Below are 13458 nucleotides of genomic sequence, written 5' to 3' on the forward strand. Positions count from 1 at the left end.
TTAAGAGGTGATAAGTAAACAGTGAAGAATTCTTAGAACTATTGTAAGCTTGTCAGGCTGTTGTGCTTTGGAGCAAGTCCTGTTAGAAATGAGTGGTTGACCCGGGACTTGGGACTTGTGATGAAAATTAAGTCTGAGAGGCTTTCCTGTTGGCTAATTGTGAATATTAAAGTTGCCAAAAATGATTACAGCTTAAAAGATGGACTGTTTGGGTTAGACAACCTAAATCATTCCTATATTATTGTTTATATATATGTATTAGATAAACCTCAAATCCTAGTACAATAGTAACAATACACAATAAATTAAAGTATTTTATAGTGCTTAGGCTAGCACACTGATATTATCTTGGCTCTTAGTTGTACTATCTACCAGTAATAATTAAATATAAAACTAATACTGTGTATGAGTTCAAGGGAGACTTATTATTCTAAAGGAGCAGGAAACAGTCTAGGATGTCACAGTCTTAGGGGAAACAGTGACAAAGAAAATATTATGAAAAACAGTTGTCTCTTGGATATTATCCAAAATGCTAACAGAATAGTGATCTTGCTTGGAGAGTATAAATTAGATGCTGAATGGAGAAGTTTGGGAAGATGAGTTCCAGTGTTTGATTTCAATTAAAATTATAAAGGCGAAAACAAGAAGGCAAATACTGAGATTGTGATTACGCTGCCTTTAGCCATTTATGCACCCTTTTTTTTTTTTAAAAAAAAAAAAAAAAAAAAAAGGAAAACCACAGTGTAAAATGTACCCAGGCTTTACGAGGCTGTATCTGGAATACTTGAGTGTTTTTTACCAGACTGAAATGAATGAAGATTGGAAGAAATATCTGCAGTTGTCATTAACAGAGACAAAAGGAGATGCAAAGACATTTCTTTTTAAATGCAAGTTAGATTACAGTGAAAGAACAACTTAGCACAAGGAAGATACCCTTGTTGCTAGTAAAATTAATATGAAATTTAAGTGCAGAGTTGGACACTGATCCTGAGAAAGTGTTTTCCTTACTGACAAGTATTACGTTTTCTTAAGGTGACCCTTAAAGCCCAATGTTAGGTCATCAATCCTGGCCAGACTCATAGAATCTGAGTTCACTAAAGTGACAATATCTGAGTTTTAACTTAATAGATGACTGAAGTGTGTGTTTAAAAACACATATAAACCCATGAATGAAAAAGTTTCAGGGTATGCTAGAAATTTTTGTTTGTGGTAGAAAAAACTGTATTTAGTACAAGCTAAAGTCTTATGAAGTTCCCTAAAGACCATCAGAGGAAAAGATATGAATGAAGATCTGCACCTGGCATTTAGGTCTTACAAGTCTAGATCAACAATTTTTTTTTTCTCTTAGCTGTCTTTAAGGGATTTTAGAAGCTTTAGTGTGAATGAACTAGAACTTTTGGTTTGCTCCTTTATGATCAATCAGAACTGGCAGAAACTGTTCTTATGTATTGATATAAGAACAAATCAGAGTGCATGTAGTCTGAGTTTCTGGTGTGCATAGCACACACACACCTGTAAACATTTCAGTTTTCTTTCCACAAAAATAAGTTTTTTTTTTTTTTTTTTTTTTTTTTTTTTTTTTTTTTTAAGGCTGAAAAACAAAACAAAACAAAAAAGCAAGAAGAAATTTTCCCTCCTTCAAGGAGGGAAAATAAATTAAAAAAAATAGGGAAAATAAAGGAAAAATAAGTACCATACTGTTTATATGTATCAAGGAAATAAAATAGATTCCTGGATGTTAACAGAGAAAAGTCCATCAAAAAATACTCTGGTGAGGTGGAATTCCTGCTAAGTTCTGTAAGGTATTTAGTTATCACTTACAGTATCTCCAATGGAGTGCCTTTAAAGGGTTAAAGTTGCAATTATTTTCTTTTTAAACTTCAGCAGAGAGAGATTTTGACGCATCTTAGAGAACAATTGAATGAAGAACTTCAGCCAGTTGTGAGTTTTTTATGAGAGACTAGGAAAGTTCATGATGCTATTAGAAATGTCAATATGTGGGATAGAAGAAGGTGTTCGCAAAAAAGAACTATTGAGAATTTGTGTCAAGGAAAATGAGACATAAATAAAAAATCTGCACTACAAAACATGATGTGTGGATTAATTATAGACTGTAAAAACAATCCAGCTAGTTTTTCATGACAGGATTAAAAGACAGTGCTTGCGGTTGTCTTGATTATCAGTACAGTTTTGTGTTTTAATGCAAGGTTTTGTTTTGCTCACCTGAACAAGTGCTTGATTATGCACAGTAAAAGAATTGTGAACTTCTTATTATTACACTTCATTATACTTTTTGGTGTAAGTTGCTGTTATATTTTGTGTCACTCAGAGATTGATTCTGATAGATTGATAGATTCTGCATAGATTCTGTTGGAAACTAATGTACTGACATGGTTTCCTGCTTTGAAGTTCTTTTCTCCTTACTAAAGTGAGTCATACAAATATGTTTTTGAATAAAATGACTTTACTTGAGTACAAATTCTTCGGAGGAATCCAAAAAGCCTGTTTGCACCAGATTGGTTTATAGAGGGAATTTCCACTATGTAGCATTATCAGAGAATAATACAGTCGATATAAATATAAAATCTTAATACCTGAACTAAACCTATTTTAATAACTTCTTGTCTGTTCCTTGATTTCAGGCCATAACTTCTGTGCAGAGGGACACAAATGTGGTGAAAATTCAGAGTGCAAAAACTGGAACACAAAAGCTACTTGTGAATGCAAGAATGGTTACCTCTCTGTCCAAGGGGACTCTGCATATTGTGAAGGTAAACAAAATGTGAAAAAAACTGTCCCCTTAACAATGTACTCAGAAACATAGTACTAAACAAATGGTTCAAAAATGAATTATATTGCAAAGTTCAGTTTCATGATGGTAAATATCATAGGCACCTTTTTTTTCCAACATATAAATATGAATTAGGCATTACCAAAAAAGGTGAAAGTGATGCTGGACTATTCAGATTACCTACCTATTGCTGTACTTCATTGTTGCAGTCTTATCTTGGCATGCCATGGTCATGCTGTCATTATAGGTTTCAAAACACTACTTTTTAGACAATAGCACCTACCTTGTAAAGTATTTTCTAGAGAGTGACAATTTTATGAGATGTATTAACTTTGGAAGAGGATATTTTGCAGGCAATTGTGAGAAAGGTAAGTGTGAAGGGGTATTGAGGCTTGAATACAGAAATGGTATTACACATCTGATGTGCTTCCTGAAGTACTTCTGTGGGTCAGGTACTTTACTGAAATGGTCTTCCTATGATACAAAAGAGACCTGTTTCTGGGAAGAGTGTAGCTGAGGTACTTCTGTTGATGTATTATATCATCACAGGAATGGCTGCAATGGAGCATTATTCTTTCTGTTTCTTGGTGTTTTCTGTATATATGTCCTTGTATATATTAAGCTACAATATATAATCTTTTGGCCATCATAGAAAGTTTTAAAAATACTTTGTCAAAAATATTTTGCTAGGTTTTGCTTCCAACAGTAGCGGTGATGGACATTTTTGACAAGCTGTTAAAATTCACTAAGAATTGGAAGACAGGATGGAAGAATAAAAAAGGCATGCATGGACTGGGCTTAAATAATCCCACTTCCATAAAAAGACTTTTTAGTATACTTAAGTGAACAAGACTGTTTTAATATTTCATAAAGCTATTCAGTAACTTGCAGTTATAAATCTCATGGCATTTAGTCAGTTCTCTGCAAACTATAATTTGAATGGGTCCTATATATGAACTTTCACTGACTGGGAAAACAGTTGGCGAGTGTTTTTTTTTTAAAGGCAGGCAGCAGAGTACCTTATGAATCTTTTTTTTTTTTTCTACAAAAAGAAGAGCTGGTATGTAGGTACTGCAAGGTCTATTCAGAAATCAAAAGACAGTAATGAGGCACTTTATCAGCCTTGATGCAGAAGTCAGTGCTTGTTCTTTTTTGCCTTTTTAAGAAAAATCAATGTTGAGTATTTTTATTAATCTAGTAGCGGATTGTCTCCCTTTTCTTTTTTTTTCTTCTGTGGCAGAAGTTTAAAAACCTTGACTCAAGTAATTTTGGAGATGTTGGCAGTATATTACTAGTGGCAATGGCAGTCCTTCTTTTTGAAGAAATTAGCTTGAATTATATCCGGTCTGTGTTGCATTGAATTTTGGAAGGGCAGCCCGAATCCCTGGCTGCTGTGTGTGTAGTTGAAGCATGAGGTAACTGCATAAAACCAGCTTTTCTGCTGCCTGAAGTGGTGGGATAGGCAGAAGTGTATTTATAGCTGTTATGAAATGATAAATTTGCTAGATGGAGAGTAGTTTTTAGGAGGTAATATCAAGAAGAGAAGAGGCTTTAACAAGGGCAACTACAGATTGACAAAGCAATTAGCCAAGAGGTGACTCCTTTCAGCTCTGTGAAGGGCTTTTGCTCCTTAGAACAGCTTTCTGCAAAATTGCTCTGTATGCCTTTCTAATCTAATTTCTCTCATCTGTGTTTAATCTGCTAAACAGAATAATTTCATAGTTGGCTGTATAATATTCTCAGCTTCACAGTGAAGCTGTTACTCAAATCAATGAAACCATAGGCATGCATCTGATGGTAGAATTTAGCAGGATGTTGGTATAGTATGTGTGTGTGTAGTTCTGGGTTTCTGTGTGTATTGTGTAAGCACTGAATACAAAAAACACCCGAACAGGAAGTAATAAACATACAAAACATCTGTGGAAGCAAGGAAGATATTCTCAGCTGTAATTCTCATTTTGTCTTTGTGATTCCTAAGCCCTTAAACTTAAAAGGCATACAAGGTTACTGTTTCCTTTGAGAAGGTGAGGTTAAACTAGTTTTTATTTGTGACATGTACTGGTAAGTGGCACCTTAGTTCAGAATACTCCAGATCTTTAACTTGAAAGAGCTTTCCACATTTCTTGTGACTTCCACTGTAGTTGAAAAAACTTGTGTGTGTGAATTCTAATGTATGGTATTATTTCACCTTCCCTGTGTTTTTACTGTTATTTGAGCTCACTATTACTTAGTTTTATCCTGGTTGGACCTCATGGCATCATTTCAGTCTCATAAGATCTCTGAAGAATTGCATTTGAGTCCTCTTCATGTTTTCACATGTATTTGTGTCCTTCCACCCTCTCCCCTCCTAACATTGCGTATTCACGTTTGTAGTAGAGTGGGAAAAAAAAGTAGAAAACTCCTGATGTTTGTCAGGGAGTTGGTATTAGCAAAATTGGGAAATACAAAATTAATCCTGGAATGCTTTTACTGTTCATTCCCACTAAATACTCTTAAAACAGTTAGCAGCACTTCATGTCAAAATATACAGGAGGGATAAATTTTAGTATTCCTTTTTTTGAAATAACACAGGCGTCTTTAGGGAAGATGGTTTCTGAAAACAAGTGCACAAAGCTTGTAATGAATGAAGGCGGTACTTGGAGGTTCTATGTGTTCTGTAAATGCAATATATTCAATTAAAAAATTGAAAAGCAATTTTCTGTCTGTTTGCCTGTTGCATTTCTCTTACATGGTTATAGCATTTCCCATTTGCAGGGGGAAATATTTCTGTTAGCCACAGTGATGGAGGTTCAACCACAGATGGGATACTTAGGCAAAAGTGTTAAACCAGTGTCTGTTGATTTCTGTCACATATGTGTGGATAAACTCTGGGAATGTCCCAAATAGCCAGAGCCCAGTGTCTGCAGGATACAAGTACTGTGAACACTTGCAGCTATGACTTAGCATGTAATACAAGCAACCGTGTGAGGGCTGCAAGCTGCATGCAGGAGTGTTAGTTACAAATGGTGCAGTATTTCAGTGGCAAAAGCAAGACCAAAATGGGCAATTCATTTGATTTTGTGTCATGCTGTTTCTTCCAGGCATGTTATGTAATGTGTACGGTAGACAAGCAAATTGTCAATACACCGTTAAAGCTAGAAAGCTCCGGACTCTGTGACTAGTTCACAAATACCAATAGGATCATCCTGAAAATGCTAGTAAGAGAGAGGAAAGTGTTGGCAAGTAGGAGAGTCTTGAAGCTTAGAGATGAAATGAGAAAAAGCAAGCCAAATCAGCTAAAAGTAATGCTTGTCTCTAGCACGATTATCCTTATGTTCTAGATGCTAAGAAGCAGAGAGACATCTTTCTGAAAACAATTCTGTGAGATTCTGCTGTGTATTTCCTAGTAAACAAAAGCAAAAGCAAGAATAATTTTTTCCCCCTCCACATATCAGTTCTGCATTCTTTGCTACCTTCTGCTTGAATACTAAAAGCCTGTTTCTGCCTGCAAAGTTAGGTTGGTGCAAAAGTGATTATTACCTAATTCAAGTTGAGCTCTGATTCATTTTAAGAGCTGTTTAAATCTGAAGTGGGATGAATCTCCCAGTTAGGATAACGCATGTCTATTCTTGCTGACAAGAGAGCATAAACAAGAAAATTAGTATTTTTTTTCCTTCATGCACAACTACTCATTCCCCCAGGAAGCAACTAGTAAAAGTGATAGGGTAGCATACCATGAGATGTCTTGTCATGCTACACAGCAGTATTTTTCGCTTTTTTGGTTCCCCACTGTCACCCCAGAACACTATTGTGGTAATGGATATAATATAAAAATGGATCCTCTGACTGAAGTGGGCCTGTAAAAATTAATATTCTTTCTGTATTACTTCATTGTAGAGCTTCTTCCCCCTTTATACTGTAGTGGGACGACACATGCTCTCTAGGATATCTTCTAGTTCTTGGTGTAAAGAGTATAAACAAGCTGTGTGAATCCGAGTTGTTTTGTTTTAGGAGCATATTGCAAAATAAAGCTGTTTTATAAGAATATAGAGAAAACTTGTGGCAGAAGCAGCCTGTTGCACTGTTTAGGACAGGATGTCTGGGTGAGACTGCTTTACCTTTAAAGAAGCTGAAAGTTCTGAGGCCAGATGTACTGTCGAGAATGCCTGGTATTGCTTTTTTTTTTTTTTTTTTTGTTTTGTTTTGTTTTGTTTTCTCCTCCTTTACTGGTTAAGTTGCTAGTGACAGAAGATGATGTGTGAAATGTGTTTACATGAGATTAATTCGGGCAGTATAGCTAGTTTCCTTATATGCCCTTTCAAGGTCACCTTGCTGATGTTACCTCAGCTTGAAGAGTTAAAAAATAAAATGCCTTAAATTTTGTGAGAATTATTCCCATATTTTGTCCTGATGGTGTGCTCTAGGGTCCCTCAAGACTTTCATTCAGAAGCCACGTAACTAAATCACTCTTTCCCTTCCTGTGCACCAAACATTTTATATTAATTTGTTATAAAATTAGTGCTCATTATTGCTCATTTCAAAAATGTCACAGAAGCCGTGAATTGCTACCCAAAGACTAAATACTTGTCAGAAAACCTGCTCATTTTGTAGTAATGTGATGTTATTTCCCTTATATACTTTTTTTCCCTTTACAGTAAGCTAACTAGTACTGGAATACCCTTGCTTCAGCACAACAGTAAAACACAGAAGTAGGCTGCATACAACCTTTTTGTAGTTGAAAGTGTACTCAGATTAGTCCATGATAGATTGTCTTCTACAGAATATTTGCCAAGTTGGGAAGTAGGAAAGCAATTTAGATAGATTTTTTTTTTTAACGCAAAGAAATACTAAATTGCATCTTTGATTTTGAAGCATTTATTACCTTTTAGATCGCTTATCTGTCTGTGCAGTGAAACATGAACTAAACATTGAATCCTGAAAATGGGTGATTGCCTGTACTGAAGTACGTTGCTGTATTCTGACTGTATAACACCTCTGTCTTGCTTAGTGTGTCCTTCTATATGCAATTTCATAATCACAAGGTTAGAGGCAAACATAAAGATTTAACATAGAGACTTAAATATGTTTTTAATCTTGTGTTTTTCTTAGCTGATTAGTTCACTGTAACTTGCCACATACAGAAGTGTTTCAGAAGTATTGATCTTTCCCCAACGACTCTTTTCCTCTTAGTTAATAGATGGATGTAAATTAGAGGATTAATGTGAAATTTCTAGGTCCTTCTGTGGTCTTGCTGACTGAATTTGGTCTCTGTTTAACTCAGTGTCTTTTTTATATTCAATACTGCATAGCTGTTGTACTGCTTAACTGTTGAACTCTTCCTGTCCATTTGACTTGTAAAACTTTTAAAATTGCAGCCAGAATTATGGGCCTAAAAGTTGAATTTTTGTAAATAATAACATAATTTCTTGAAGTAGTCTGAATGTCTTGAAGCTGGTTGTTAACATTTCTGCATATGTTCACAGTTTAACAATCATTCATTTGAATATACTTCTATAATCTGAAATGCTAATTCTTTGTTTATGTTTATTCTTATCTATGTTAATGTTAGCAGTTACTATGCTAGTTGTAGTGCTCATTAAATCTTGTTGTGGCAATGAGATGGCACAGATAGGGTGAAGTGTGATCATCACATTCGTGTTTTTTTGTTCCCATTTCAGGCCCTGAAAGCAAAAATCCCAGTCTTTTCTGAAGTTCATTCAGCTGAAGATGTGAAAGAATTTTAAATAATTTATTGTTTTACAATATAATTCATCATTATGTAATTTACAGCGGTCCAAGTTTGTGGTTCATAAAAGCAGAAAGAGGGAAACTAAATGAAAGCAAATTGGAGAGTCATGCTTGAGAGGCCAGAAACGGAATGGCATAAAACTCATTTCAAGTTTTAAGCAGTTGATGTACGTCAGCTGTTTGGGGTTTCTTAGTAGACCCAGAAAGAAGCTGCTCCATGGTATGAGCAAGCAGGTGTTATCCCCCAGCAGAGGCAGAGTTACTGTAAAGTCTGTGCCTAATGTCTACTGTAGCATTGAGGAAGGCTGTATTTCAGTGTGGTGGCTACGCGTAAGACTTCGGAATCAGCATACCCTCAAAAACATGAGTGAATATTATATTTGAATTTATTTTCTTATTCTAGATTTATTTGTGTGAATGAGAGTCAAAGTTTTCCTGGGGCTTCTAAATCTTTCAGAATTTATGATATGAAACAGGACAATCCTGATTACAAAATATACCCAGTAATGGCTAGATTTGGCAACTCGTAGTTATGTTAGGTGACTTTGCACATAAGTCTTTTCAAGAGAATGTGACTGTTTTTAGAACAGTGAAAGTCAACGTGGCAATAGGTGACTGTAGTTGACTAATGATGAAGTATAGCTGTTCATAGAGTTTGTAACAATCTAAATTGCAGGAGACCTTTCTTAGTTCTTTCTTTGGACATTGCAGTCCCACCAAAAAGAGTATAACATTTGGCAGAATTATGTCCTGCATAATGAAGAACAGGTTGCTGTAATCCCATTATCCTCATCAATGCTGCCTTTAATCTCACACCTGAGTGCAATTCTGTTGAGTCAAGCTAATATAAGAGAGAAACATGAGAGCCTTGGGGTGAAAAATGAGCTCTTATTCACCCCTGAGCATGGACCCAAACATCTAACATGGACAGACCAGGTAAACCGTCTGTCTGATGCACTATACTGCCTTCTATAGCTTCTTCTCCCTTGTTAGGCGTCTGGTCTCTTATGCCACAACCTGATACTGCACATGACAGGCAGGTGGCGTGCTTAGGGTTAGAGACATCTCCACTTCATGGTGGGGCTGGAAGCTCTGCTCTTTGCCCCAGGCCTCTGAGGGCAGGCTAAATAAAGCTTGGTGTCTCACTTATTTAAGAACACAATTCTATGGCTAATACTTTTCTTCTCTCTCTCTCTCTCTTGTTCTTCTTTGTTCTCCTTTTGTGTATTTTGATTTAGAGCTCTGCAGGTGAGTTATATAAGTATTTAAGCTTGTAAAGCAGGCAATCCCATTCTTTTTTTATTTTAAGGTTTGCAAAACAATATTGTTTCCTGTGATGTAATGAGGTATCACAAGAAAATTGTTCAACTTACATACATAAGGCGAGTTAGTTCTCAGTCTGAGACAATAAGCTTTGAACTTGAGGATTATGCTGCTAATTTCCAACTAAAGCAGCATTTAGTTTCCTTCTAACTTGTGTGTCCGAGACACATACAGAATCCCTTTGTTTTGTTTCTTTTCATTTCAGCTTAACGTGGTTGGACATAATCAGGAAACTGTTTACAGAAAGGTAGATATGTAAATATGTTGTAAAATTCCACTCTGAAGATACTTACGTTGATGGAGGTTTTGGCAGAAAACCTGCTTGTTTTCTGAAAGTCATATAGAAAGGAAAGCAAAATGCAGAGGGAAAAGATGTTTTTTTTTTTTTTTTTTTTTTTTTGGTTGACCCCATCCTCATCAAAATCAGGAAGAAATCAGGGCTTGTTTGAAATGCAAAGACCAAATGCAAAAACCAGCACAGTTTTAATGAAAAACCAAAAAAAAAAAAAAAGTTTTTCTGTTGCAAAACACACAGGTACAAAGAAATCTTGTATTGTAGAATCTAAGTTCTGCTGTGGTTCTGAAGATGAGAGAGTTTCATAAATCTTACCTCTTATGTGTAATTCTTTGACCATTCACATTCTGTAGCCAATGACTCTTTAGTGTGCAAAACTTTTCATGAGCAGTTTAAACTCAGTAAGAAGTAAACTGCAGTGCATAATGCCTTCACAGCACAAGTCAGATGGGAAACCTCAGCTGATGCTTTTCTTGCTGTAAAATTAATTAATCTATTGTGGAATTCCACATGCGCGCACACTGTTTTCATTGCATCTGCTTTAATTTCACTTCATTGTGGCTTGGGAGGTGACATGAACATTATGTGGTATCACAGAAACCGGCTTGGCAGTGATACGTGTCTGTGGTTTTGGATCATTTCCATCGACTTGACTCCTGGATCAGCTTGTAATGATAGTTTTTCTCTTTGTTGTCTTCTCAAAAAACCTTTCTCACAAGATGCCTGTATTTTCTGCAATTGTTATTCACTGCATGCCGTAATAAGCTTATGTTCTGTGCTGTATAGATGTACACACATGCATAAGTGTATGCACAGGATACTTCGTGAAATTACATAAGGGTAAGAAAATGGTACTTCTGTTGGTGGAAAATCATTGTGTTCATTGCAAACTTATTGTATTTTTGAATACAATATGAAACTAAAACAAAGAGGAGGGTGGGAAAAGAGAATATGAAAGTGTTACAGTTGAGATCACCATCTGTTGCAACGACTACCTCAATGGCAGTGTTTCAACCAGAATTAAGTTATCACGTGGGAATTTAATAAATAATCTAACAACTAAAAAAAACAAACAAAAAACTACTCACCTGTTTCATAAAAGTGGGACTTAATAGCATTTTTTTTGTACATATAGTTCATAGTTTCTTTAAACAATGCTGATTAATCTACTTTTCAAGACTTCAGTTACTTGGCAGCGCCCATTTTAAATTTCCAGTCATGTATGTAATTCTATGTATTGTTGGAAGTCCCTTCTCTTGGTGATATAACCCGAATTGTACTTTGTTTATGTGCTTTAGTAAATGAGATTGCAGTTTTCTTGCACTGTGAGCTGTTACTGAAGGAGACAGAATTTCAAATGAAACAAACATCCTTCCCCAAAGTAATTACGTACATTGATAGGCAGAGATGATATGCTTGCTGGTGGACAGAAAGTTTTCAAAGAAAAAATGTCAACATTTTTATACTAAGTAGATTTAGAAGCTTGTTGGAAAATGTTTATGCGCTATATGATCGTAGATGGATTATTAGCGTTATCAAAACTGCTTTTATACTTAAAAGTAAATTAGTTGAAATTCATATTCCAACTAGCAAGCTGTGGAACAGTATAAGTGAAATTACTTGCCATCCTCTGGAGTAACTTAAATTCTTTTGGTGTAATGTCATGCTGAGATTTATATGAAAATGAATTTTAATTTCTAATAAGGTAACCATATGCTTTAGAGTTGTTGTAATGAAGTGTCATAAATAATTATGGCTCCTAAGAAATTCGACTTTGGAACTGTCAGTTCTTATGTTAGTAAGTTGCATTTGAATACATTACAATCATTGCTATTAAAGGAGATCTCACCCCCTCAGAATGGCAATGAAAAACCTATTGTGAGGTGTCTGAGAGTTTTGTTCATATGGAGGGGCATGGGGATGCTGTCTCCCCTTCAATAAACACTTATATGTCAGAGTAGTGTTCTCCTCAGTTGTATTGAACATAATTGGGTATCTCTTATATAAATTTTGGCTTTTTACCTTATTTTTTCTTTTTTTCTTTTGCCAAGAATAAGCTAATGACTTCTAGTATACAATGGAACAATGGTGTTTTAGTTCATTGTCTGTCTTCACTGTCTTTCCAATCTATAGTTGAATTCCCCCTTCAATGTGATAACTCAAGATGTTTTTGTGTTCCAAGACTCCAGATTAGGGGACAGAGGTACATTACTGTAATTTTGGATTTGTGGAGGAGGGTAGGTAGGAATAGATGTGGAGCAGATTACATTATAAACTGTGCTTTCACAGCCTTCATTTTTATTTACTTTTGAAAAAATAACTTCATCTCACTTTTAAATGTGCTAAACAAAAACCTGGTGATGTTGTTGGCTACTAATTGTAAAAGCTGACCAGTAGGAGAAGAGAAATATTATTGTATCTTCCTGCTGGGTCAGCATCATTATCCTTTCTCTGTAATGACCCTTGTAACAAATTGTTCTCATTACATGTACCAGCACTGAAAGAGCAAGGAATTCATGCCAGAAATGGTGGCATTATAAGTCTTTCTTAGTCATCGTGAGCAGAAAGAGCTCTTGCTGCTCTTTACCCATTAAGACCTTGTATGCATCCTGATATTGCCAACATTCTTTCTTCAAATTATTAGAGTAGCTCCTTACCTCATGCAAACTCTGACATTTCTGCTGACATCAATGGAGAAGGAAAAAGCTGAAAGTTTTTAGTGGAACTGTGGCAGTTTAGACTAAGTAAGCATTTGTCTCAAACAGTTGGAGCGAAGCAAAGACAAAAGTCTGAGTCCTTTTTCCAGTGACCATCAGAAGTTTGCTTATGGCTGAACTGAATTATAAAATGTTGAAGTATTTGTATATGAAGAAAACATTGTTTGAACTTGAATGGAAGGCACCAGTACTTTTAGACAAGTTGCTAAAAATTGTGCACTTAGCTTCTAAAATATAGTTTGGAGCATAACTGGAATTGATCAAAAATGACACAAGTTTTAAAGCTGTGACATATTTGCGTGTGCATATATTCAACACTGTTTTCCTACTGTAGCACGAAAGACTTGAGTCACACTGAATAGCAACTTTTATGACTGAATAGCAACTTTATCACAGACCTACAAAGTGAACGTGAAGACTGCCAGAATTGCATGTGGGTTGTGTTTTAGGAAATTCTGGGGACTAGTGAAATGCTTTTGAGTCATAGGGTCCTGTTTTTCATTGACTTCTTGTGTTACAAAGAAAATATTTTACTTACACATTTTAGCCACAGACTACATATGAGGCCCTGTATTTGGGAAAAAGCTATGACAGGGCAACAGTGT

At 35.6% G+C, this 13458-nt stretch overlaps 1 protein-coding gene across 4 annotated transcripts in view; it reads left to right on the forward strand.

Moving 5' to 3' along the window:
• The window catches only part of NELL1 (neural EGFL like 1), a 284268-nt gene that overhangs the window by 86530 nt on the left and 184280 nt on the right, over nt 1-13458 (forward strand). For all 4 annotated transcript variants that reach the window (XM_068684942.1, XM_068684943.1, XM_068684941.1 and 1 more), the window contains exon 12: nt 2643-2771. In XM_068684942.1, the coding sequence (XP_068541043.1) occupies nt 2643-2771 (129 nt within the window). The remainder of the gene's footprint in view (nt 1-2642; nt 2772-13458) is intronic.

Source organism: Anas acuta, chromosome 5 (genome assembly GCF_963932015.1).
Source record: "Anas acuta chromosome 5, bAnaAcu1.1, whole genome shotgun sequence".
In the NCBI taxonomy this organism is placed as follows: Eukaryota; Metazoa; Chordata; class Aves; order Anseriformes; family Anatidae; genus Anas; species Anas acuta.